Source organism: Dreissena polymorpha, chromosome 13, assembly GCF_020536995.1.
Source record: "Dreissena polymorpha isolate Duluth1 chromosome 13, UMN_Dpol_1.0, whole genome shotgun sequence".
Lineage (NCBI taxonomy): Eukaryota > Metazoa > Mollusca > Bivalvia > Myida > Dreissenidae > Dreissena > Dreissena polymorpha.
Window position 1 is genome coordinate 68,160,389 of NC_068367.1, and position 27,627 is coordinate 68,188,015.

The 27,627-nt window shown below is 34.7% G+C and overlaps 1 protein-coding gene across 1 annotated transcript; it reads right to left on the reverse strand.

Annotated features, from left to right (window-relative positions):
• Positions 1 to 900: 900 nt before the first annotated feature.
• Positions 901 to 27,627, reverse strand: LOC127854841 (tubulin gamma-1 chain). Its single transcript, XM_052389906.1, has 12 exons — positions 27,460 to 27,627; positions 19,447 to 19,497; positions 19,020 to 19,081; positions 13,225 to 13,392; positions 12,553 to 12,621; positions 10,882 to 10,961; positions 9,668 to 9,881; positions 8,380 to 8,529; positions 7,648 to 7,800; positions 3,900 to 4,061; positions 2,960 to 3,151; positions 901 to 1,749 (listed from the first exon to the last, which is right to left on the reverse strand). The coding sequence occupies exons 1-12, from the start codon at positions 27,506 to 27,508 to the stop codon at positions 1,726 to 1,728; spliced, it is 1,374 nt and encodes a 457-aa protein (XP_052245866.1). The 5' UTR covers positions 27,509 to 27,627; the 3' UTR covers positions 901 to 1,725.

Below are 27,627 nucleotides of genomic sequence, written 5' to 3' on the forward strand. Positions count from 1 at the left end.
GCTAGGTGGACATCTTATCCAATACGCCACAGCAACTTTTTGGTGCTCATTAGTACCTGGGAGCTTGCAATGAAGCTTTTAAATATAATTTTGTAAGAAAGGCCTTTAAATTGAACTTGATTTTCTACAAAAAAACTACCAACGCATCAAAAGTTTGTATTTGATAATCTGAGTGGTCGGGGGTTTATTAAAGAATTGCTTTGATGATAGAACTACCGTATCATCAGATATGGAACTGTTTCAAAGAAAATAGTGTTGACATTAAGGGATTGACTTACACGTCGTAGGATAAACTTCAAGACAAACTCGGTTCTCCAGTGATAATGCTTAGCTTGTCAAAAACATGGAGACATTAAAATAAACTGCTTAACTTAATAAATTTTGTGGGGGAAAAAAGATTAAATAATTAATCTTTATAAGAATTATAAGAATATAATTTGCTGAAAAGGACCCAGCTCGGATGAAGCTCGCCAATATTTACTGGACACTTGGCTTTATTAATGAACATACTACAGCATCATAATGATGAATGTATTAGTTCTCCTACTGGAATCTGGTTAGCTAAAGCAAAGAATATCCTGGTACCTCACTGTTATGCTATAGTTTATCTTCTGAAACAGGAATGAACAGTATGCCAATTTTATAAATTTAAAGCGTGTTATTAATGATGATGAAGAGTTCCCAAGTATCTCATTTATGTAATGGAAAAACTTCATTATAGCCCTATACACAAAAACATGAGACAAACAAGGTCACATAGTATGTGTGATACTGAACGCCTAACAATGATAGCCCTGCACAAACAAAAAGAGATGAACAAGGTCACATTGCATGTGTGATACTTAACGCCGAACAATGATATTCATTGTATGCATGGTGAATAAACATCAAAGAACAAAATTAACTCTTCAATTACATTTTATTTTCTTCGTAATGTACACATAAATTATGTATTTTAACTAGCACAAAATGAATAGAAATCACATACAAAATGATAAGTAATTTCATGGTGCAGATTAAATCTGCCCACATTTGGTGAGCTGCACATTATACTACTTAAAGCAAACCTTTACAAGAAACGTCTACTTTAACTTCCATCAGCATGTCAGTGCACTAACATTATTGTGAAGATTTGTGTCTTATATCAGGATACACATTGTACTGGAATATGGTATGCTAAACAAACTTCACATGGACGCAAAGGTTTTACTGTTTGTTTTCAAGTGTAACTGATGGTTGAGCTTTGTTTCCAAATGTTTTATGTCCTTCTCAGCTCACCATGTAACATGCAAGTTAAATGATGAAAAATACAAATAACTTCATACAACAAAAGGCTATATACAAAACAATTTTCTCATGAGTACATGAATTTATTGATATTTGTCAACAAAACAGTGAATGTTATGCACTAGTAACAGATCTTTAAAACCACTATCCATAAAATAAAAGCCAATTTGTTTATTAAAATGACACATATTCAATGAACATAAAGGACTTTGAAATGACAAAAATCAGGATTTTTTGTCAGGATTTTCAATTGCATCCATCTCTATTTGTGGATGGCAATTCTAAAGTAAAGTAAGTTAAATAAACTGCATATGATCCTGAAACTTCACTTCACCAGTTCTTTCTTCACGTGGTGTCCCTGGCAGATGACTACCCAGCCTCCAAGTGACCGTCTCCCATCAGATCCAGTTCTCCCATCACATCCCACACACTGACATTCTATATATGTTCCCCTGCACCAGCCTGGAAAGGTAATATGCAAATGAGCCTGGCTCAGGCAAAAACAGGTTTAATGCATAATCAATATGATCAAACACAACCTCTTATTAATGATTAATGAAATGGTAACACTCTAGAGGAAACATTTTTTGTCCGATCTTCATGAAATTTGGTCAGAAGATTTGTACCATTGATATCTTGGACTAGTTTGAAAATGTTTCCGGTTGGTTGAAAAACATGGCCGCTAGGGGGCTGGGCATTTTTCCTTTTATGGCAATTATAAAAGTTTGTTAACACTCTAGAGGCCACATTTATTGTCCGATCATCATGAAACTTGGTCAATTGATTTGTCCCAATTATATCTTGGACGAGTGGGAAAATATTTCCATTTGGTTGAAAAACATGGCCGCCAAGGGGCGGGGCATTTGTCCTTATATGGCAATAGTAAAACCTTGTTAACACTATAGAGTCCACATTTATTGTGAGATCTTCATGAAACTTGGTCAAAAGATTTGTCCAAATGATAAATTTGACAAGTTCGAAAATGGTTCCAGTTGGTTGAAAACCATTGCCGCCAGGGGGCGGGGCATTTTTCCTTATTGGCTTCAGTAAAAACTTGTTAACACTCTAAGTCGCATGTTTAGTCTTATCTTCATGAAACTTGGTTAGAACATTTCTTCTAATGATATCTTGGACGAGTTTGAAAATGGTCCTGGTCTGTTGAACAAAATGGCTGCAACGGGGCGGGCCATTTTTTCTTTATATATGTCTATAGTAAAACCTTGTTAACACTCTAGAGGCCACATTTATTGTTGGATCATCATGACACCAGGTTATTTGTTTTAATGATGTCTTGGATGAGTTCTAAAATAGTTCCAGTCTGTTGAAAAACATGGCTGCCAGTGGACAGGGAAGTTAACCTTATATATGGCTTACAGGCTATAGTAAAACCAAATTACATGTACATTTATACATGTATTTCACTTATAATGAAACTTGGTCAAAACATTTGTTCTAATAATATCTTGGGTTGCACAGAACAGTTCACTTCCTTTGTATCTCAGGTAAGCGACTTTGGGCCTTGCAGGCCCTCTTGTTAAATATGTTGACTAAAATATTGTGTAAAATTTATAAAAACAGTTTTTAAATGTTTCTTATTAAATCACAACATAATTTTGTGAACTACAACAGTGTAAAATTTAGATATCGCCAAAGTCAGGTTACTCTAGGATACCTGTTGTGATCCCCAAGACAAATAATCTGGCTTTGTAGCAGCAGTGTATTCATCCACCAGCTGTTGTAGAGATTCGCGGGAGTCATCAAACTCGTCTAGATTGTCTTTAAAAATGTTCTCCTTCTTGAATTGTTCCATGAATGCCTCGCGTTTCCTGAGCTTGTCATACTGGCTCAGTGTCCGACCAAACAGCTGCAATGTTACAAGACATTACAGTTAAGGATAAACAATTGATCAGACTCAAAGGAAGCACTGGGCAAAGCCACTAGCCAGACTGCCCAGAGCTTAACTTATTCCAAACAATCACATTATAATATTACTCAGTACTCCTATTACTCCTATGACAATTCCACTCAATAATCCAACAAAATACCTCTCAATAATCACTACAATCCCACTCAATGATCCCACTACAATCCCACTCACTGATTCTATAACAAATTTTCTTAATGATCCCATTATAATCCAATTACAATCCCACTCATTGTCCCATTACAATCCCACTCAATGGTCTCATTACAATCCCACTCAATAATCCATTTACTATTTCACTCAATGATCCCAATACAGTCCCAGCTTATGATCCCATTACAATCTCACTCAATGATCCAGTTACATTTTCACTCAATGATCCAATTACAATACCACTCAATGACCTCATATACAATCCTACTCAATGATCCCAATACAACTTTTCAATCCCACTTAATTATCCAATAACAATCCCAATCAATGATCCCATTACAATCCTACTCAATGATCACGTTACAATCTTACGCAACGGTTCCATTACAATCCCGATGACTGTCAGTGATTCTTTTGGCTTTATATTTTACATCATGTGCTTTTTTGGAAGCCTAATAAACAATGAAACATTATCAATATGCTTATTAACAATAGTATTCCACTTTTTATAAGTGCACGTTAAACAATCACTCACGGTCGAGATACTGGTGTGGTTGGCAAGCATGAGGCCAGACACCCTGTGAGCGGACGGGATGTACGGGGACTTCCTGGATAGAGCCACCTGGATACTGGCCGGACCCCAGGGTATAAACTGGGCCAGCTTCCTCTCACGAATACGCTGAAGGCTCTTGTGAACCTGTTGTATATGTGTAGCAATGGTAAAACTGGGCTTAATTCATGCGCGTTAACAGGGTTCCCAGCTTTTTGTTTGAACAAAATTCCCTGATTTTCTCATGATGTTTCCCTGATGAATAATAAAAGTTCCAGGATCATAATTTCGACCTGTTTCTTGTTTTAGACACCCTAAATAAATAGCAGTTGCAGACAATAACATGTATTATATTTATGTTATTTTAAAGTAATGTCCTTCCATCTCCCCTCACAGCCATCCTTTCCCCGCCTTTTCATGTATTTTCATTTTTGCAACAATAATTGGAACATATTGATAAATAATTCAACATTTTTAAACAGTAACAGGAATAACAGTACTAAGAGAATGTGCACATAGTATAACATATAACTTATCATAAGTCGGGAAAGACTGACCAAACATAATTCCCTGATTTTTCCCGGATTAAAGGAACTTTTTCCAAATTCCCTGACTGTTCCCTGACGTGAAAAAGTGAAAGTCTTTTTCCAGGTTTTCCCTGATTTCCAGGTTGGCTGGGAACCCTGAATTAAGTGTACATGCTAATTAGGGAGGACACATTCTGCATGTACAGAATTTATTGTACGAAAGAAGTATCTTCTAAACAAAAATCCAGTCTAGGCAGAAAGAGGCGTCCACGATAAGTGATGGGGAGAGCACAGGCTAATCTGGGACAACAGTTAACACACATGCCTTAAGTCCAGTTTTCCCAGAACAAGGCTCATGTGAGGTAAGCATTCTTGTGTGAGTATTGTACCATAGCAGGTGAAGATCTGTGGTATTTTGTCAGAATTACCACAATTAGTTTTTGATAGGGATGCAAGAGGTTACACAAATGATTAACCGGAAAACGCCTAAAGTAGTTAAAATCATTTAGAGTACGTAAAATATGTCTTACCGCTCTGTAGAAACAAAAGTAATTTCAAATTTGAAATCGCTTGCGTTGATAACAATCCAGTTTCGTAATAAAATGAATTATAAAAGATATTTTCATAATTTTGTAAACATATGCTATATATTTTATTGAGTTTTCCTGCGTAAATGCATAAGAGTAAAAAATTAAATTACTACACAATGTTCATTTTCATGTGTTATTAACTTATTTTTGGGCTGGCCGCTAATATTACCTTCGCGCCTTATCGCTCACAAAAATGGCGTGTTTCTTTGTTCATTCTGTTATAATTTTTGAAACTCAAATTGGCTTAATATATAGAAATGTTTTTCCCTATCAATTCGATGTAAAGTGGGTCATGTGTGTTCAACGAATCCGCATCTATTCTTATTCGCTAATTGCATATTTTGTTGCTTGCATTTTAGCGTTTGTAGCCAAAGTAGTATCATTTGATTTTCATTATACAATAAAAAAATGTGCGTAAAATAAAGGACACACATAAAATTAATTTTGAGTGAAATGTAAGTTGAATATTTAATATAATCAGTACATTTATGTAATAGCAAAGTAACTAAGTATTATGATTTTAAAACTGATAGTTACGTATGTTTGTCGACGTACCATAGCGCGCACATTTTATGCAATTACACAAATACTAAATTTAACGGGTTTATTAATTTTTAATATTTTAAATTGATGTTTAATTATTTAAATAGTTATTTATTTGCTTTCTTAAATAGAACTTGCATCGGACAGTAATGGTGGAATCATTGGATGTAAATTATCATATTTATATTAATTTTTGATAAAGAAAAACGACAATAACTCGTCAAGATTTTAACTACGATTTCAATTCGTGATAAAATTGTTACTAATAAGCACTGTATTTTTTCGTTAGCAATCAGTGTTGGATATTGGTTTACAATACATCAAAATAAGGCTCCAATGTCTCAACTGTTTTTTAATGCGAGTTCAATAAACGTGTCAATTACGTCTTGCTGTAAGCTCCCACTCACCGCAGTTCGCAAGTTAAATTTTAGCGAGTCAAAAAACCAGTAGTGTCAGTTATCAAAACGTACCCCTTATTTGTTATCACAAAGGTATTGATTAATTGCTTGATTACTTTGACTGTTGACACGTTATTTATAACAGTCGATGGTGCGACATTTTGTTTTAACTAGTCGCCCGCGCAAGTTGGCAGTATGTCACGCGAAAAATGTAAAATCGTACAAAATATTAACTGAAAAAAACATAATCATATATTTTTTCCAGGTTAACCTTTTCCCGAAAATGTAACCAGTTAACTGGTCGTTTTGGTAGGTTAACCGGTTAACCTCTTGCATCCCTAGTTTTTGAACACTTACATTTAAAAACAAATTGTGGTCTCAAAATGAGATACACAAAAAGTACAGGTGTCTGAAAATTTAGAGACAAACAATACCAAACAGGTGTTTCGTAAATTTAAAGACACTCTACAAATATTGCATCGCCCATTGGATATGCGTATGCAATATGTACAGCGTCAATTGTTTCAACAAATAATAGCACATGTTTGTAAAATACCACACCCAATACTGATTTACCCAATAACATAGCATTGTTAAATGGACTGTCCAAATTAGAGTAATGTACAACAACCTGTATGTCCGAAAATTAAGAGTAATGAATACAAATTTATAATGTTTTGGCCAAAAGGGGGTGGTGTATGAAAATTAACAGTAGCTATATAAGGCACTTTAATGTTCAATATTGTTAAAAACAGCAAGCGAGCATGAATTAAGTGTAGGTGATTATAAATTACAATTCTAAGAGCAACCTTGGCCGTGGCAAGCCCAGTTGGTTGAGCCCACAACTTTCAGAGATAAATAGTTCACTCCTTAATCAGGTGTTTCTAGTCTTGTTGGCAGATGTTTTCTTTTATTTCTTTTATGTTGCTTGACACTTATCACAGGCTATATGCTAGTAAATAATCCACTTTCTTTTAAATGCTTTTCTTAATTTACATATTTTGAATAATACCTTTTTTGTTCAGACATTCTAGCAACTAGGTAACTAGGCTGGGGGTGCTTTCAATCGGACTTCACAGGCTAATCGAGGACTACACTGTTTATATGCACATGTATTAAGCTCCGTTTTCCCCTAGTGCAACTCATTTAAATGCAAAAGATGTCCACACTTTTCATATTGAAAAATCCAAGGATCAAGCTGGGGGGCAACACCCTGCTATTTCACCCTTCATCTTTCTCTAGTATATCAGTGATGAGAAGGTAACCAATCACATCTAATATATCAGCCATGAGAAGGTAACCAATCACATCTAATATATCAGCCATGAGAAGGTAACCAATCACAAGTACATCAGCCATGAGAAGGTAACCAATCACAAGTATATTACATGAGAAGGTAACCAATCACAAGTATTTTAGCCATGAGATGGTAATCAATCACAAGTATATTAGCCATGAGAAGGTAACCAATCACAAGTATATTAGCCATGAGAAGCTAATCAATCACAAGTAATTAACCATGAGAAGGTAACCAATCACAAGTATATTAGCCATGAGAAGGTAATCAATCACAAGTATATTAGCCATGAGAAGGTAATCAATTACAAGTATATTAGCCATGAGAAGGTAATCAATCACAAGTACATTAACCATAAGAAGGTAATCAATCCCATACCTGTGTGGGGTCTACCTCGCCCTGTATGATGTTCAGGATGGAGATGTAGCAGTGGTTTGTATGCCGTGTAACAGGTGTAGACACCATCATGTTCTTGGGCTGCAACAGACGCCTCATCACGTCTAGCACTGTCGTCTTACGTACGCTCGTAACCTGCAACAGTGGGCTTGCGTGTTAAACCTTTACCACTAAGATACGTATTTTGAGGCACTTGTAGTCCTTCAGAAAAATACATTCAATTAAATACCTTTCTTACAAAATTCAAGTTTTAAAGCCTTCATTTCCAACCCTTAGTTAAGATGAGCAGCAAACAGCATAAAATCTAAACAGACTGCAAGTTACTTTCAGGCTGTTAAGGTTTTATGCTGTTTGCACATAGCTATTTTCACTTTGCTTCTGAGTGGGAAAGGGTTAATTACACAAACTTTTAATCAGTCCAAAAACTCAAACATAAGTTTGTAATCAAAATAGACTCTTATTATTCAGGATGATCTAAAGATAAAATGTCCACCGTCTTTTTTTAATTTTGAAAACAACCATTTATTGTTCTTCCACATTTATACTTCTTGATTTAAATCAAGGTCTCATCATAATTCTCTATAAAAACAACAACATAGAGACTGCTTCCTGATTCATATTTACATTAAAACATTCTAATTTAAAGCCTGATAGAAGTCAAAACACATACACTGATACAGAAACTTTTGCACTAATTTCCTACTTATTCATTACCTGCGCATCTGTTGTAAGTGGTGTGTAGCCAGTCATCAGGAAGTGAAGGCGGGGTGTAGGAATAAGGGAGGCAATCAGACCTATAAGATCATTGTTCATGTAACCTGGGTAACGCAGTGTGGTAGTCGATGTGGACATTACTGTGGACACCTGAAACATACGAGAAGAATAATAGTTTTATGTTTCAGTGCATTAATTTTCATATTTTTTTTTATTTCCAACACATTTGCATTCACAAATAACTAAAATATTCTCAAATAACAAGTAATAAATTATTTAACACATAATATATGCTATCATGATACTTAATTCAAATGTTAACAAGGGACAAAATTGTCACAAAACCAGGTTTTCATTGTGAAAAAAAAATCTGATAAAGGGAGAAAACTCAAACTGAACTTTTGAAATGACCAAAAAAAATTAACCCCCTTTGTAAGTTTTTTTTTTTTTTTTAAATCTATTTTTAGTCGTGGCGACCTTGACATTGGAGATATTGACGTGATTCTTTCGTGGGACACACCGTCCCATGATGGTGAACAAATGTGCCAAATGATTTTAAAATCTCACAATGAATGACATAGTTATGGCCAGGACAAGCTCATTTATGGCCATTTTTGACCTTTGAACTCAAAGTGTGACCTTGACCTTGGAGATATCGACGTAATTATTTCGCGCGACACACCGTCCAATGATGGTGAACAAATGTGCCAAATGATTTTAAAATCTGACGATGAACGACATAGTTATGGCTCGGACAAGCTCATTTATGGCCATTTTTGACCTTTGAACTCAAAGTGTGACCTTGACCTTGGAGATATCGACGTAATTATTTCGCGCGACACACCGTCCAATGATGGTGAACAAATGTGCCAAATGATTTTAAAATCTGACAATGAACGACATAGTTATGGCCCGGACAAGCTTATTCCGCCAGCCCGCCAGCCAGCCAGCCAGCCCGCCAGCCAGCCAGCCCGCCCGCCCGCATTCGCCAATCTAATAACCAGTTTTTTCCTTCGGAAAACCTGGTTAACAATCACAATTTACGATACTTTTCACCATCATGTTCCCACCATCCTAGTAGGCATTGAATGACCAATGCAAGAACCGCTTTCAAGTTTAAGAAAGGTTTACATGGAGAGGCTTAGAGAGACGTGAAAGGCCAAAAAAATGAGTCCTCTATGTAAATGTAGTAGCAGCATTAAGACTGGTAGGCAGGTAAGCACCAGTTTATTTGACACCCAAAGTTTCCTTCTAAAAAATCATTAAGCAGTTGAATAAAGAACCATACCAGTTGGTTGATTTGTTCAAACGAAGGGGCATCAATATGGAGCCGATCGGCCGCAATCCTGTTGAGAGCGGTGTTGTCCAGCACTACGACACAATCCGCATTCTGAGTGAGCCGCTTCAGAGTGAGAATGGAGTTGTAGGGCTGAACCACAACGTCTGACATCTCATCGAGGTTGGGAAACACTGAGTAGGTCTGGATGAGCTTCTTAGGAAATCTGAAAAATGAGAACTATACATTGGCCTTGGTCTTGGGAGAACTGGGCTTAGTGCAGCATGTGTATTTAGTCTTTTTCACTTAGATACATATTTTGACACATTTGTAGTCCCATAGAAAGTTAAATTTTATTAAATACCTCTCTTACTTAATTCAAGTTGTAAAGGCTTCATTTCCAACCATTAGATACTGATGAGCAGCAAACAGCATAAAACCTGAACAGACTGCAAGATAATTGCAGGCTGTTCTGGTTTTATGCTGATTGCAAATAGCCATTTTCACTTTGCTTCAGAGTGGGAAAGTCTTTTTAAAGGTGAAACTTTTCAAGTTAGTTTGAAATTCCATAAAGATAATGGTGAAATTCATAAAAGCCCTGTTCTAGGAAAACTGGGCTTAATGCATGTGTGTAAAGGGTTGTCTCAGATTAGTCTTGACACTCAAGCACAGGCTAATAAGGGACATAAACTGTCAGCCTTAACAGGATTCTCCCTAAGAAGAGACCTCCATTAAACTCAAATTACCATACACGCGGAAAGTGTCTTCCTTGACAAGCTTGTGCAGACTGCAAAGTTTATCAGGGATAACACTTTACAAGCATTAAGCCCATTTTTCTCAGACTGAAGCTCAAACTCTTCCATTGTTAAATTTGTTGTTGTTGTTTTTCAGTGCCTTCGTTAAGCAACGTTTAATTGTGTATTAAAGTGTTTGGCAATGTGTAAATGGGAATTCAGATAGTTGTGATGTTTATGTGAACCCTGTTCTAGAAGACCTGGGCTTTATGCATGTGCATAAGGTGTTGTCCCAGATCAGCAGGTGCAGTCTGCACAGGTATTTATCGTTTAAAAAGTCTTTTCTTAGCAAAAATCAAGTTAAGGTGCTAAGTGTTGTCCCTGATGAACATATGGGAAGGCAAAAGCTAATCTGGGATGACACTTTTAAGCATATGAATTAAGCCCAGTTTTCGTAGAACAAGGCTTATGCACTTAAAATGTGATATTTACCTGTCATTGAGTCTCTCCAGAATGTAGGAGCCCATACCTGACCCTGTACCTCCAGCTATGGAGTGACACAGCACAAAGCCCTGAAAATGACAGTAAAAACGTATGAGTCTTGCTCTGTGAAAACAGGACTTGGAACATTTGCTGTAGGTGCTGTACAGGCTAATCAAGGACAACCTTTCCATTTTCATTGAATTTTAGATAAGAAGAGACTTAATGGAAACAAAACAAGAGCACCGCATAACGGGTGCAACGCTCGACTGCGAAAGCTTGTCAGAATTTTTTTTTTTAGAGGTCACAGTGACCTTGACCTTTGACCTAGTGACCCCAAAATGGGTGTGGCGTGTAGAACTCATCAAGGTGCATCTACTTGTAAAGTTTCAAAGTTGTAGGTGGAAGCACTTTGATTTTAGAGCCTATGTTAAAGTTTTATATTAGAGGTCAAAGTGACCTTGACCTCTGACCTAGTGACCCAAAAATGGGTGTGGCATGTAGAACTCATCAAAGTGCATCTACATATGAAGTTTCAAAGTTGTAGGTGAAAGCACTTTGATTTTAGAGCCAATGTTAAGGTTTAAGCACTACGCCTATGGCGGACGACGAGCTGGCTATGACAATACTTTGAGTATTCTCCGAAAACAGCTGAGCTAAAAAATTGAGAACATCTGAAAGTATCCTGCGCATACTACACCGGTTACTCTGGGACAACACTTTTTACAAATGCATTAAGCCTGGCCCATATAAAAACACACTTGTAAGCCATGTATATGAGTCTCAATTGTTGCAATAGTATGACACAAGAGAAAACCCTGAAAATCTTCTGAAGTTTTAATATCCAATACCGTACACAATTGTTTGCATTTGCCCCAAATTTTACAGAGTCCTTGGGACTTGATGTCTCAAAAATGAAGGTTTTCAATATTTGGATCCAGTTATTACAGCAATTAGTTTTTTTCCTAAATTATCCGCACTCAACTTATAAATGTCTTGGCGTCAGAGTCCTCTTATAAGTAATTCTGGAAAATGTTGCTGGGTCCCGCATGTAAAGACTTGAGCTGTGCCATGTAAACACTTTAGCTGTGCCATGTAAACACTTAAGCTGTGCCATGTAAACACTTTAGCTGTGCCATGTAAACACTTAAGCTATGCCATGTAAACACTTAAGCTATGCCATGTAAGCACATCTTGATTCTAAAAGGTTGCAGAATGTTTGGATTTTAATGTTTTCACAATTTTTCTATTGAAATTAACCTTCGTATGGCACTTTTTGTTGCTGGAAGTTTTCATACAGCATAATAGTATTAGGCAGTGTTTTTTCTCTATAACAACAAATCAAATATGTCATCTATAGATGTTGAAAGAAGAAGTAACAGGCAATTGTTGTCAAAATGTCTGTTTCTTACCTTGTGAGCTGTCTTCTGGTTATTTTGAATGTAATGCATGTGATTTAAGAATCCGCCCAGATTGGCCTGTGCAGTCTGAATAGGCTTACATGGGACAACAATTTCCTTTTTTTTTTATTTTTTTTAAAGGGACATCTCTTATAAAAACAATTGAGTTTAGCTGGAAAGTGTGGTCCCTGATGAGCCTGTACAGACTACACAGGCTAATCTGAGCCGACACTTTCTGCACATGCATTATGCCCAGTTTTCCCAGACCGTGGCTCATGTTTACCTCTAAGCTATCACTGCCATCGGCCTCCCTGTCAATAATGTCAAAGATCTCCTCATATAGCTTTTCTGCCTGAAAGTATAGAAACAAACGCTGTACAGACAAGCATAGGATCTTTTTTAAGATAGGTGCAATCATCATAAGTGAAAAAGGACATCCGTCAAGTCCCTTATTGGCCCCGTAACATCAGCAGTCTTTAGCGCAGACTGAAGCAATAGTTGCAACAGCCAATTGTTATGTGATCTGTTCCACTTGTGATATATTTGATAACTATCATATTTTCTTAGAAGACACAATGAAAACAAGAGCTGTCTCCATAGGATGACATAAGTCCCCGAAAAACGCTTTGATAAAAGTTATGAGCATTTTTCAAAACCTAAACGCAGATTTCGAAAACCTAAATGCGAACCCTAAGTTCAAGGACAAGGTCACAGGGGTAAAAATTTGTTTGCGTATGGAAAAGCCTTGACCATATACACATGCATACAAAACATGAAGGCTACATCTGAAGCGACATAGAAGTTATGAGCATTTTTCGAAACCTAAACGCAAAGTGTGACGGACAGACGGACGGACAGTGTGATCACTATATGCCCTATTTTGGGGGCATAAAAAGCAATGTATGCAACATAAACAAGCCTGAAGTCTGTGTTGTACAAGCAAACATAGTCTAACCTGTGAATACCCACTGGCCCAGTTATTACCGGCCCCACCCCCATGCTTGGACAGGTAGATGTTCTCCGGGTTGTACAGGTTACTGTAGGCAGAGTTCATGATTGTGTTGATCACTCTCGGCTCCAGATCCAGTAGCACTGCACGAGGGATGTAGTGCTCATCATCAGCCTGTGTAAAGATTAACATTTGCATTCTGCTGTTAATCTATTTATTTCAGCTTGTTGGAATATAAATAATAAGTCTAACTGAGACATTATGGACTTAACTTCCTGGTAGAACCAGTACAGTGTGTCTTCTGAGAACGATCTTCAGATAACACTTCCAGATTTGGGTGGTGCGGTGTTTGAGTGGTAACACTCTGGCCTACCATTCCAGAGGTTCCTGGTACAATTCACGGCCGATGCACTGTAAATTTCAGAAATGCTAAGTGTTTCCCACCCAACTAGAGATGTACTGGTATGAAACCCAGGTAATTCTCGCGTGTATCGGTGCTATGCACTGAGCACGTAAAAGAACCAAGGGATCTATTCGCAAAGAGCTAGGTAAATCGCACCCGGATTCCATGTATCCCATTACTGTTTCTTCTGCTTGTTGTCTTTTCAGCAAAACCAAAGGACCCCATTGGAGATAAGTGCTTGCACTTTCACGGGTTATCCTTGACTGCAAGGTCAAAAGAAATACAGATTTTTCATTGAACCCAGCTCCTCCTGATCACTAGGCAGACAGTGTACTTTGCTACAGTGACCTTTTATTTTATTTGACTAATAACTTAACACTTTACCACTTAGATATGTATTTTGACACACTTGCAGTCCGTTAGAAAGTTACATTTAATTAAAAACCTTTCTTACAAAATTCAAATTTTAAAGGCTTCATTTCCAACCCTTAGAAACTGATAAGCAGCAAACAGCATACAACCTGAAAAGACTTCGAGTTACTCGCAGGCCATTCTGGTTTTATGCTAATTGCACATAGCCATTTTCACATTCCTTTTAAGTGGGAAAGGGTTAAACATATTCAAAAGCCCCAACACTTGAGTTTTTGCCGAAATTCTTATTTCATGTAACATGATACTTCATAGTTCCATTCTTGGTATTCTGCACATGAAAATTTGCAACACTCGCAAATCCTGCTTTTATGTCAAGGACCAATCAAATCACGTCTATCAGCTATAGGTTAACAGTTTCCACTAGACGGAATGTATAAGATAATGGTACTATGTATAACAAGAGCACCGCATAACGGGTGCCACACTCGGCTGCGGGTGCAGTTTTCAATAAATGAAAGCTTGTCCAATTTTTAGAGGTCACAGTGACCTTGACCTTTGACCTAGTGACCCCAAAATGGGTGTTGCGTGTAGAACTCATCAAGGTGCATCTAAATATGAAGTTTCAAAGTTGTAGGAGGAAGCACTTAGATTTTTTAGCAAAATGTTAAGGTTTTAGCACGACACGGACGGCGAGCTGGCTATGACCCTTCTCAAAATAAAATACACTATTTAACAAAATACGCTTTAAAAAGTGTATTTTTTCTGCATTTTTACCGAAAAGTGTATTTTTTTTGCATTTTTTTCATAATTAAGTGCACTAAAGTGCATTTTTTCTGTATTTTCATTATCTTTAAGTGTATTTTACTGTACTTTAAGTGTATCTTCTGTAGACAAAGTGCATCTTTTTATGCAATAAGTGCATTTTTTCAATGAAGTGCATTTTTTGTGCATATTAGTGTATCTTCTGATTTGCAAAAAAAATATTCTTTCTGTACAAGTGTAGTTTTAGTGCATCTTCATAAAAAAGAGCAACACTATAGCAAATAACTGAAGTTAAAGGACAGAGATATAGTGTTTAATAGGAGGATTGTACTGAATTCTTTTTTATCTTCACATAATGTTTATGGTCTTATTATTACAATTTGTCTGCTCATAAAATATGTGAATCAGTAGAGCAGCTTTTAAAGGGAAAAGTACAACTAAATCAGGCTGTGGGTAAATAATTAAAAATATTGAAAGTGTCAAAAAAATTATGTGGGCTTGCCAGAATCAATTATATCTTCACAACATAAAAAACAAGTATTTGAACTTTCTTACACTGATATTTAACCCCAATTCAATTAATGTCTACCACATTGACTATTAACATACATTTTAAAAGACAATTTAAATAATATTTATAATATTATATTTATTTCCTAACACCATTTAGTATGTTATATTGAAATATTCACAATTAAACATAATATGCTAAGTGTGCTGTGTATTATTCAATAAATATCAGATTAGATCAGGATCAGATAAGAGATCAATTAGCATCATAAACAGTAATCCCTATCAGTGCTCCATCTAGCCAAAACAAAGGGGTGTTTATAGAATTTTGATTGGTTCTGGGACCATCTATTTGAAAACAAACCACTTTTGATTGGTTGGAGCACAGCAAGTTATTTGGAGCACAGGAAGTTATTTTTGTAAACAATTTGGTTTCAGCAACTTAAATTGAGCTAAATTTTTAGGTATAATTCAGCAACATTAATTCTAGTGTCAAATGTCTTGAAATTCTTTCAGCACATGAACTATTGTGTGATGAAAACAATGTGTATTTACTACAATGTGTAAATCAACAATAAGTTTGTTGCAATGAAGATTCAAAGTGGGTGGTTAAAGTGATCAACAACTGCCGTTTTTGTTTTTTTGGAATGCTGAAGAACAGCTGTAACAGGTTTGTATTTTCATTTCTGCATCTCTTTTTAATTAAATTAATTATGATCATTATCATATTTATGTATTGTCACTGGGAAATGTAACTGGATGAGTAAATGTAATGCAATTTTAAGGAAAAAAACACCCTTTGAATTATTATGGCTGTATTTTATGGTTATTGTCATCTTAAAAATTTATTTATACCTATTTCTTGTCATTAATGAACAGATTTCTTTCCCCCATATTTAATCAGAACTTTAATATTTTATATTTGAAGGTTAAACCCCAAGGTGAAATTTACATTGATCGGAAGATCAATTGGACAGAATGTGCATCATCGCCTGCCAAAAAAGGGAGCAAAAAGGGGACTACCTGATGTATGGACATGTATACCAGGCCAACTTGAGGGGAACAGGAGTGGGAAACCGTGCCCTGTAGCTTGTCCTTGACCAAGAAAAGATGGATTTGTTGAGAGGTAAAACTATATAATAAAGGTTATTGCAATTCAAAGATGTCACACTTCCGACCAGTCCACACAGCCAGAGGAGACCACATATATTAGTACATTTATTAACAGTATTTTCTATCAAACGTAATTTCTTTAAATTATTTATGAAAAGCGTTAAGTCACATGTGATCACGAGATTAAAATTGCAAAAATAAACAAACAAAAACAACAAGCCAACAAACTTGTTTTGATTTAAATTTATGATATTTATAGCAACTGTTGAACAAGATTACCATAACAGCAATACTTAACACTTACATTATAAAATATCTTTCAGGACCTGATCTCAAATGAGATCATGCACGAAAAGCGCCTCGCAGACCATGACAGTAGTATTCTGATCTGATCAGCTGGTGAAGTGCTCTATAAAGGGTTGTTTATGAATGCATTCTTTGTAAGGAACAGTGTATAACAACAAATATAGTGACAGGGGCTAAGCTGCTAAATATTGTCAGCATGTATGCAGTGATTTTCTTTGGAAATTCAAAAAAACCTGTACGTACTGGCTTTCAGAAGGGCATGTTTTAGCGCAATAATGAACAAAAAAAGGAAGATCTTAAAAATAAGGTATAGATTTATATAAATTTCATGAATACTGTTCATTTATCATATATTAGGATCCAGAATATGATTGAATTAAATGTGCTGCTTTTGTCCATATTAAAAAGGGATTTGGAATTAATGTAATATATAAAAATCTAGTAAATGATAGGGAAAACATTTCAGCTTAAGGAGGGGAAATCTTTAATATGTTTGAAGTGGAAACCACCTGTATTTGGCTGTTAATCAGTTACCGATAATCAGAGGGGAGAAAAATCACTGGTATGAGCTTGATATTTTCAATTGTTAATTCCAGATAGGCAATAGCCCGTTTGAATCCTCTCTTTTATGTAGATATGTAACATTTGTTTTGTTTTTTATGGTTTAACATTCTAATAAAAGTGTGTATTTATCTATTGAATTGTACTTTTTGTTTTTTATGAATGTGTTTACACTAACCTTTCATTTAAAGAATGAATGCCGACTTCAAAATGCTGGGATTTTTTTTAAATTTGGTTAATTTTTAAGCATATTAATTTGAAGTGATGAACAGTACACTTGAGCGTATAATGCGCTTAAAAAATTCACTTCCAACACTTCAAAAAGTGTATCATTTGTATGATTGAAAATGCACTCAAGTGTATTAATGCGCTTAAAAATTCACTTTTAATATTGTAAGGTGTATTATTTGTATGACCGGGAATGCACTCAAGTGTATTAATGCGCTTCTAAAAAAATTCACTTTCAATTTTGTAAGGTGTATTATTTGTATCAGTGGAAATGCACTCAAGTGTATTAATGCGCTTACAAAAATTCACTTTGAATACTCAATGAAGTGTATTATTTGTATGACTGGAAATGCACTCAAGTGTATTAATGCGCTTAAATAATTTGCTTTTAATTCTGTAATGTGTATTATTTGAATGACTGGAAATGCACTCAAGTGTATTAATGCGCTTTAAATAATTTACTTTGACCATGAAGTGTATTATTTGTATGTCTTAAAATACACTCAAGTGTATAAATGCACTTAAAAATAAACTTAAGCGCACTTATTATCATAATAAACGCACTTAGGTGTATTATTTCGTGGAAAAAAAATACACTTAAATGTATAAACACACTAGTAAAAAGTGTTTTTTTTTAACACATTATAATGCACTTGTTAAGCAAAAAATACGGTGCCAATAACATGCGCATTAAATGCGCATTTAATGTGCATTTAATGCGCATTAAATGCGCATTTAGTGCACTTTTTCGAGAAGGGGAAATACCTTGTGTTTTCTCCAAAAACAGCCGAGCTAAAAATTACAACTCTGCTAATTATAACCTCAGCCTGTCAGTGATCAGGCAGCCAAATACATGCAGTCTGTGTGGAGGTGTATACATGTGTACAATAACAATGTAACAGATCAAAACTTACTTATCTGAACAAACATAAGCATAAACAATCTGTTTTCAATTTAGAGTTAAGGTTTGCCATCTTTGTGAAAACCTTCATGACAAGCTTGCAAAAGTAGCCACTGTATCAACTTTCACTAAGGTACGAACACAGGTTTTTTTTTCCTTCTTTGGGACCCGCCGAAAATCGGCCCTTTCCCCTCGGATTTTTCCCCCCCCTCAGCTGGTAAAATTTCCCCTAGATTTCATTTTCCCCTAAAAAAAAAAAAAAAAAAAAAAAAAATTTTTTTTTTTTTCCTTTAAATATATAAGTTATCCTGATCCACTGTAGAAACTAGAAAAATCTTGCATAATTAAATTATCTGTTGCCTTGAATTTGTTTTAAAAACAGTAAAATATGTTAAATTGATTATTTTAGACTTTGCTTATTTTCCCCAAGATCCAGCTTTTCGCACAATTTTTTCCCTCAAAATTCAACGTTTCGCGCGATTTTTTTCCCCTCAAAAAAGGCCAGGCCCTTTCCCCAAAATCAGATAAAAACCCCTGGAACAATTCAGTTGTACTATGACATGCCAGAATTTCAATCTGTCAAGGTGATTTATAGAGAATTCTCTCTTTCATCTCAGAAAAGTAAACTCATATTTATCAACAGACCTGGTAAAAGAAGACATCTTTTCTGTCTGTCCCTTCTGTAGCAAACTCCTCCAACATACCCCCTGAAACATGTTTGTACTCCATTATTGCTGATGCATACATGTACATGTGAAGCTGCTGATGTTAATTTTGCTCTTGGAAAAAGGTGTTTTATGCACATTTGTCAAGTCCCTTAGTGTGATCCAAAATTTGCTTTCGCAGTCTGCAGTAAAAAAATCACCCATTTAAATGTGAAAGACCCATGCCCTATGCCCACATAAACTATAGAATTTTATGAAATTTTGCCAGTTAAACTTACCGGTAGTCAATGACAAATACTTTTTATTAAAGAATTATTAGCTATTCAATTGAATCAGTCTTAAACAACAAAAAATTGTTAATTTTATTATAAAATAAAGTATCCTAATGTTGTTCCGAGACGTCGTACCTGGACTGATGCCATGTTCTGCACACAGCTGCTTCCAGAACTCCATTCCAACTGCAAGCAATACAAAATGTGTGTAACTATCAGGTAGGGAAAGATCATATACGGTGAAAAATGCTGCTAGAAAGGGTGGAAAGTTAGAAAGTCTGGTGACATTTTGTAATAATTTCTTAATCCAAGGAATTTATTGCCTTTGTATTTTCATTTCCAGTCAATATTTACAAAGTTGAAACCAAAATAAAATTTCAATAGTTTTTCAAACTGTTTATGTTGATGACTCCAGATGGGCAGAGAAGCAGAGAAGGACCCACCAATCGAGAACCTGGGACTCTTGTTTTTGCATGACAGTGTATGACACAAAAATACATTGTTTCGCTTCGAGTAACTCGTGTTTTTTGTCAAATTTAGGGCAAATATTCGGCCCATTCCTGATCGCAAAAGTATATGCTTTTCCCAACAGACTGACTAAAATCGAAGGTTTCCAAAAAAGTGTGTTTAGTATATAACTATAATTTATATGATTTTGTAAGTTTAATTATTGTAAAGAGGTATATTAAATTTGTTTTTCCCGTAACGTAACGTCGTTTGGCGGAATAATATATAGTACATAATATTACATAATACATAATACAAAGATGGATCAGTGATGATACAACAGTCTATTAGTAATAATATAATTTATAAAAAACAAGTGAAAAATATGACACAGGAAAGTGCATTACCGTAATTACTCTAAGTGTTCGGACACTTAAAAATAATTAATTTTTTTCGTGTCCGAAAATTTGATACAAAAATATTCAGAAATAATGAGTGTCCGAAAATTTTGAGACGTACATGTTATGGTAGTTTGTCTATTATCATAATGAAATAAAACCAATTATAAATGTGCAATAAGTTTATTGTGTTGTTCTCTCCTTTCCCTGCTTTAAATAAAAGTACAACTTCACTTATTTGCAATCTCTTACCTGAAATGGTATCATATACAACAACCATACTGCTTCCTGAATACAATATAATTTCAAATTCTGTTGGGTGAAACCATTGTTTATTTTACAGGTATACATGGTAATCTACCCAATAACGCAATTGTAATGGTCCATTGCCCTCAGGGCATTCATATGCCAGGTTTTTTATGTTAATCCGATTGTAAAACTTCATGATCAAAGGGTCCCAGATAAGCGAAAACAGGGCAGAAATGTAGTACACTAGCGCTGTAAAATATACTGTCCGAAAATTTGGAGTCAATAATTATGGACGAAAATCTGTATGACCGAAAATATAGTCACGAAAAATAATTATTTTGGCAAAAATAGAGGGTGTCCGAAAAACTTAGAGTGTCCGAAAACTTTACGGTATGTGTTACTCAGAGAAATACTGATTCAATAATACCATTTACTGTATGTTTTAACACATCACTTCCTAATATTGCTAAAATTTTACACAAATACTGGGATTTGTTCAGATTATCAAACAAGGAAAGTGTTAAGTCTTTACATTCATTTAAACCTATTTTGGCCTATAAAAGACCTAAGAATATACGTAACAGCCTTGTAAGATGTTCAGTGTCTTATAACAGTACTGATATTCATTTATCGGGACAATGTAACTGACCAAGATGTACACATTGCAATAATATAAACATATGTCAGTGTACGTTTTTTTATGGCAATTTCGGGGCCGATATTCGGCCCCATTCCCCTAAAAAAAGAGTATATATTTTTCCCCCATTCTGTAGAAAAAATCACCTCCAAAAGTAAAAAAGAATATTTTTTTAATTTTTTTTAAATAACTGTCTTATGATAAATATACAGGGCTCAACGTTTATGGTTGTCCTATTGCCCCTGGCAAGTAAAAGTTGGGTCTGGGCAAGTTATTTTATAATCTAGTTGTCCGCCCGTAAAAGTGCAAAAAAGAACAAAGAGTATTTAATTTAGACTTTAATTGCTGTAATCATTTTGTTAAATGTTCAAAAATAAAAAAATGTTTTGTCGTGTATCATTTTGGTTTATCAAACAATATAAGGTTTACAGTTGATGTGATATTCCATGTTTGGGCAAGTTGCTTTATGTTCAGTGCAAGTAGATTTTGGAAGTACTGGCCCGGTAGGGCAAGTTGGTTTTTCGGTTAATGTTGAGCCCTGATATATCTCAAATTTATTTCATAAACAACTAATTACGTATATAACTATACTTAATATGATTTTGAATAATTATAAAGAGTTATATTAAGTTAGTTTTTCCCAAATCAGTTAATTTAACATGAGTTGCATTTTTTTCCCAAAATGGCCAGGGAAAGGCCTGATGTAAATAGGTATATTGTGTCAATATTTTGTTGATAAAAACATTCCAATTTGGTCCATTTTATTGATAAACAAGGGACAAAATTGTCACAAAACCAGGTTTTCATTGTGAAAAAAAAATCTGATAAAGGGAGAAAACTCAAACTGAACTTTTGAAATGAACAAACAAAATAAACCCCCTTTGTAAGTTTGTTTTAAAAAAATCTATTTTTAGTCATGGCGACCTTGACATTGGAGATATTGACGTGATTCTTTCGTGTGACACACCGTCCCATGATGGTGAACAAATGTGCCAAATGATTTTAAAATCTCACAATGAATGACATAGTTATGGCCAGGACAAGCTCATTTATGGCCATTTTTGACCTTTGAACTCAAAGTGTGACCTTGACCTTGGAGATATCGACGTAATTATTTCGCGCGACACACCGTCCAATGATGGTGAACAAATGTGCCAAATGATTTTAAAATCTGACAATGAACGACATAGTTATGGCCCGGACAAGCTTGTTCCGCCCGCCGGCCAGCCAGCCCGCCCGCCAGCCAGCCAGCCAGCCAGCCAGCCAGCCCGCCCGCATTCGCCAATCTAATAACCAGTTTTTTCCTTCGGAAAACCTGGTTAAAAATGCTCACATTTTCCATTTTAATGATTTAAAAATCCCAATTAGACTCAAAATGGCAAGGAAAACTAAGACTGTGCATGAAGGCTGAACTGTCTGAAACTAATTTTGAAAAAATCATTGGTATATATTTAAGAAATAGGACAAAGACACTGAGCTGTGAATATTACATTCATGAATACATGTGTATTCATATAATAAATATCGTTACATATAAAAGAGTAAATTTTTAATTTTCCCCTTTTCCTGAAAAACGACAGGTTTTTCCCCTTTGAACGGGCCCCGCCACCATTCCCCTATAGGTGAAAAAAAACACTGTATGTTCAAGTTTCAATAGTAGTGTTACTGATTTATCTTATGATTTACGCTATGATGTTGATTGTACTTCGCGCAATGTTATATATCTTATTACATGTAAAATTTGCAATAAACAATACGTTGGACAAACTAATCAGAATGTTTCCCGCAGAATGAATAGCCATAGATTTGATATCAGAAATTGTTCAATAAATCCTATTTCACATGTTGCTTCACATTTTGGATCCACTGACAATGATTGCACTTTATCAGATTTCTCCTTTGTACCTATTGATGTTGTTCAAAACAATATAGACCGTTTATGTAAAGAAACATATTGGATACACAAATTAAAAACTATAATTCCTAACGGTCTAAAAAATAAACTGCTGTATGACATATAGAACATAAACATAATTTACATATACATTTGATGTTTGTCTATTACTATGTTTTTTTACTAGTGTGTTAAACAAATATGATTGATAGAAAGTGTAGGGGTGCATTTAAAACAAACATACAACAAAGCCCTATTAAAAGCAAAGTGCATGATGGTTTTTTAAAGACATCTTCAAATGATGCAAATTGAACTGTGTATTCATGTATAATGAAAACTCCTAACTAGTGAATATGAGTGACAAATACATCTAGTGAATATGAGTGACAAATATCATACATATACATGTATATATGTTTTCATAATTTAAATATCAGTCTGCAAAACTAACCTTTTTGTCTTCATAGCCAATGTGGCTATGAAACTTTGAAAATGTCATAGCCAGAGGAAATTCTTCATAGCAAAAAAAAAATTGAATTAATTTAAGTGACATTATCATGAAAGGACGACAGAAACATTATATATAGATTGCAATTGGGGGATAGATTGTAAACAAATCAGTATTCCAGGTTTCAAACTTTTATTCCATCACATCTGACTCTGAGAGTTCTTTACAATATTTTGCAATGTTATTTTCATTATTTTCGAAGTTTTCCTGTTGACCTTAGCAGAACAATAAAAGTGTAACTCTTGGCAGCAAGTTTTTACCAGTAAAAAAACAAAGCCGTTGTTCACGAGTATTGATATTAATCATATTAATGATACACACTGACTGTAACGGTTATTTCGTAATTTCAAAGCTACATGTACATGTATCAATATCACACATTCAACCATTTTACTTTATTTATAAAAACCCTCGCACTATTATTACATTTATCGGCGCAGAATGCAAGTTCAGTTTACCAAAATTATTACGATATTTTAAATACACGAGCCGGACTTTACACTCTCTATAACATCTAAAGGAGATCACTAATTATCAGGGCCCTCTGCCAGGGGAAGCCACCCACATCCCTCATGAGGGGGAATTTTTGTGCCGATAACCTTTTATGTTTTTTTACTTAGTCTCTCATTTCTTCATTTTTTTGTACATGTTTGCACTATATTCATTGCTTTTTAAAAATAATTTTGGATATTTGACACTCATATTAGATTATACTGTAATGATGTATTATAAAGTGAATGTCAATACACATGTATAATAAAGAGGTGAAACTTCTGTTGTTCTAGCAGTATTTCTCTCCTATTTTACACAAATACATGGTCCTTTATTTATGGCAAGTTACCATTATAAGTGCTTAAATAATCATTGAAAAGGTACAATTTCTTCTTTCATCTCTTTACTTGTTTTTTTAGTCAGCCAATGTTTTTTTTAAATATGAACTGTTGGATAAGAAAATGACTCTGATGGCGCCGTCGCCGATGTATGTGTGTGACAGTCTGTTTCATGATTTTACACAGACATTGTTCATAATCAATTTCCATTGAATTGTCATTTGATGACGTGGTAGCCGATGCCTGTGTGTGACCGTTTGTTTGGTTTTTATTAATACTATCTAATAACACTGTATTATGTGAATTGGGAATAAGACATCAAACTAGGAATGAACATCATTTTGGTGATTTTCTCAAACAAAACTATTCATTTCATGATCTACATATATTTTTGTAATATATTATCTATAATTTAAGCTTAATAAGAAATTTTCCATGACTTTTTCATTAATAGTGATTGAATTTGTATCATTTAAAGAGTATTTTTAAATTACTTTTTTCATTGGGGAAGCCGCTGATATTCGGCTGTAAAAAGTGCAAATTGAGGGCCCTTATTATAGAAAACTAAGGGAAATAACCAAGCAGTGTCACTGTAAGAATTTACACTTGAAATGCGTAAATTGATTAATGATTGGTTTAATTTCTCGTATTTTTTTTTCATCGCAATTCAGGCAATCTATATTCAATTTTTCTATCGCCAGAGCCGAGATTTCATAGATTGGCGATCAGGCGATGGGTTAATTTTGCAGCCTGATAAATATTATTTATCGCCGCTGTTGTCAACAAAAATTTCTTGTTTTTATGACGCTGTTTGTTCACCGCAGAAACATTTCATCTTCATACCGACTTATGTTGTCTTAATTAACCAATACCCGCTTAATATGTAAAATGATACGTTACTATTAAATTATTAAATATTTTTTCAATTATAAAACCTGCTAGTATCTTTACAATGTGCAGTTTCTGATACTCTATATTGGAAACATGACCAGGGATTTCAATAGACGCAGAATCCTGCGTTTTGACGCAAGCAAATTAAAAATGACTCGATTTTGACGCAACCCTTTTTTCTGCTGTGGGTCATTTTGACGCATCGAAAATTAGACCCGTGCGTCATGCAGTCAGTTAACATATCGAGTTCCATGGTAATAAATCCCGCTGTGCTTCTCATTGAAATTAATGTATCAGAATTTGAAACTCGGTCTATAATCGAGAGAATACCCCGGGCGTTGTTTATCTTATCTCATCTCTTCCAATACACATGTCACCGTCTAAATAGTGCGTGCGCACTAACTGGGTAATTAGCAGCCGTGATTATGTGATAACTGATTGACCAACCGTTAATTGCAGTGTTTTTTGCAGACTTAGCAGACGGCAAGGTTAAAGAAAGTCGGCAAAAATAAAGAAACAAACAAAATTGATCAAAGGTCTATTAATTACGTAGATTCAGTCCAGCGAGTTTTGTCAGTTTGTTAATCTACCGATAATTACGAGTAACACCTATATATCTTATATAAACTGGAATACCAGTTAATTTTTTTATACTAACAAGTCAAATACTACACATAAACATTGAGAAAACACATTACTTCGATTATATATAAATTATTCGAGTAGAATTAAATTTCTACTTCATGACTTTCGACATTGTGAATCGCTGACGTATTGTAAATTAAATAATAACCCGCATTTAATTCAAAGCTGGCAATCCAAATTACAAGTAATGGTGATTCAATAATGGAGAAAGCATTAACTGGATGTAACAAACATTTGATAAGGTTTGTTAAACCAGAAAAACCAGAATGAAAATTTGGATTATTAAATTTAAACTACTACAGGTAAGGCATTCTTATGTGTACATATTTCGGACATGTATAGTATTCGGATAAACAGTAATAGATATACTAGATGTTCCATGCATTTATATTGTGTTTTGTTACAAAAGCTATCATAGGGATGATGATAATATAATGACGATTAATATGTGATGAAAAGGTGCTACCATATATCTTTAATTAATTAAATGTGTTAAAAGACTTAAATGTGTAATGATGAATTAGATTTTAATGAGCATTTTTTGTTTTTACAAATAAACATAGTATAGTGATAGAAATAATAAAAGTTGTGAAATGAAAAACTTAATGTGGATATTGTTCGTACAAATTATTTATGTTTTGTCATTATCTTTGTGTACCATTAAAAAATGTTGTGTTATGTATCATGGTATTGTTATTTAATAAAGCAGTATAACTTTTTAAGATATTGTGTTACTCTTAGAGCATATGTTTATCAAAAAAACATGAATAATACAGACAAAAACACAATAAACGCGCTTCGAAATTGACTCCAGCATTTTTCAATTTGACTCCTCAAAATTTCCGTCCAGGGGTCATTGACTCCTGGTTTTTAAAATCTATTGAAATCCCTGATGACTTTAAATTTTAACAATATGTAACATATCTTATTTAAGCAACAGTTTAGATCTGGCGAAAAAATACTCAAAAAAAATATTACTGAGAAATTCTACCAGAGAGAAGACATGGTGGTATCATCAATTGTGTTTAATGACCAGACTTTCATCTGCCGTCCAGTGTGGTTTATGACACTATGTTGTTAGTTAAGTCTAAAACTGATCAAAACGAGATTGTGACTCTCTTCCGCCTACCACATTAGCCAGCATGTAAACATGCAGATGCAAGTCATGTCACGTGTGAACTGGTCTATTTTTTCCAAAATTGGCCTGAAAAAGGCCTCTAGTCCCTTAATAAAAAAGTTTAGGAAAATTGGTCAGCATGTATTCCAAAGGAAAAGTGTAGTTTCACATAAGGTCCACTGACATATAATTACCAGTAAAAACACTGACAATGACCTAGACTAATGACACACATAGATGAAATGATTTTGGTAATACTAGTGTCCGGATAACACTATCCGAAATCTGGGTCAAAAGAAAGTTTAAGAACTCAATTACAACATTTTAAACAGTACACATGGATTTAATGAACAATATTAAATTCAATACGGTAAACAAACCGCATCATAATTGGGTTGTAATCTAACTCAACATTTTTGGAAAATTCACATGAAAATACTTATTAGAAACAAATTTAGTTAATCATTCATGTTGTCATGTTAGCTCGCACAAGTGAACGACTAAGAAACAAATGCGCGCATCGCCATCTTACTTTGATTTCCACATTGCCCTAACTGGAGGGTTATTATTTCACGAGGCATGATACGGTCTTTTCGTAACTCAAAGTTGTCTCTGAACAACACTGAATGTTATGCAGTAACTATTGTCTGAAATGTCACATTTCCCGGGTGGTTTAGGTCCAGAAAGGCCGAAAACCAAA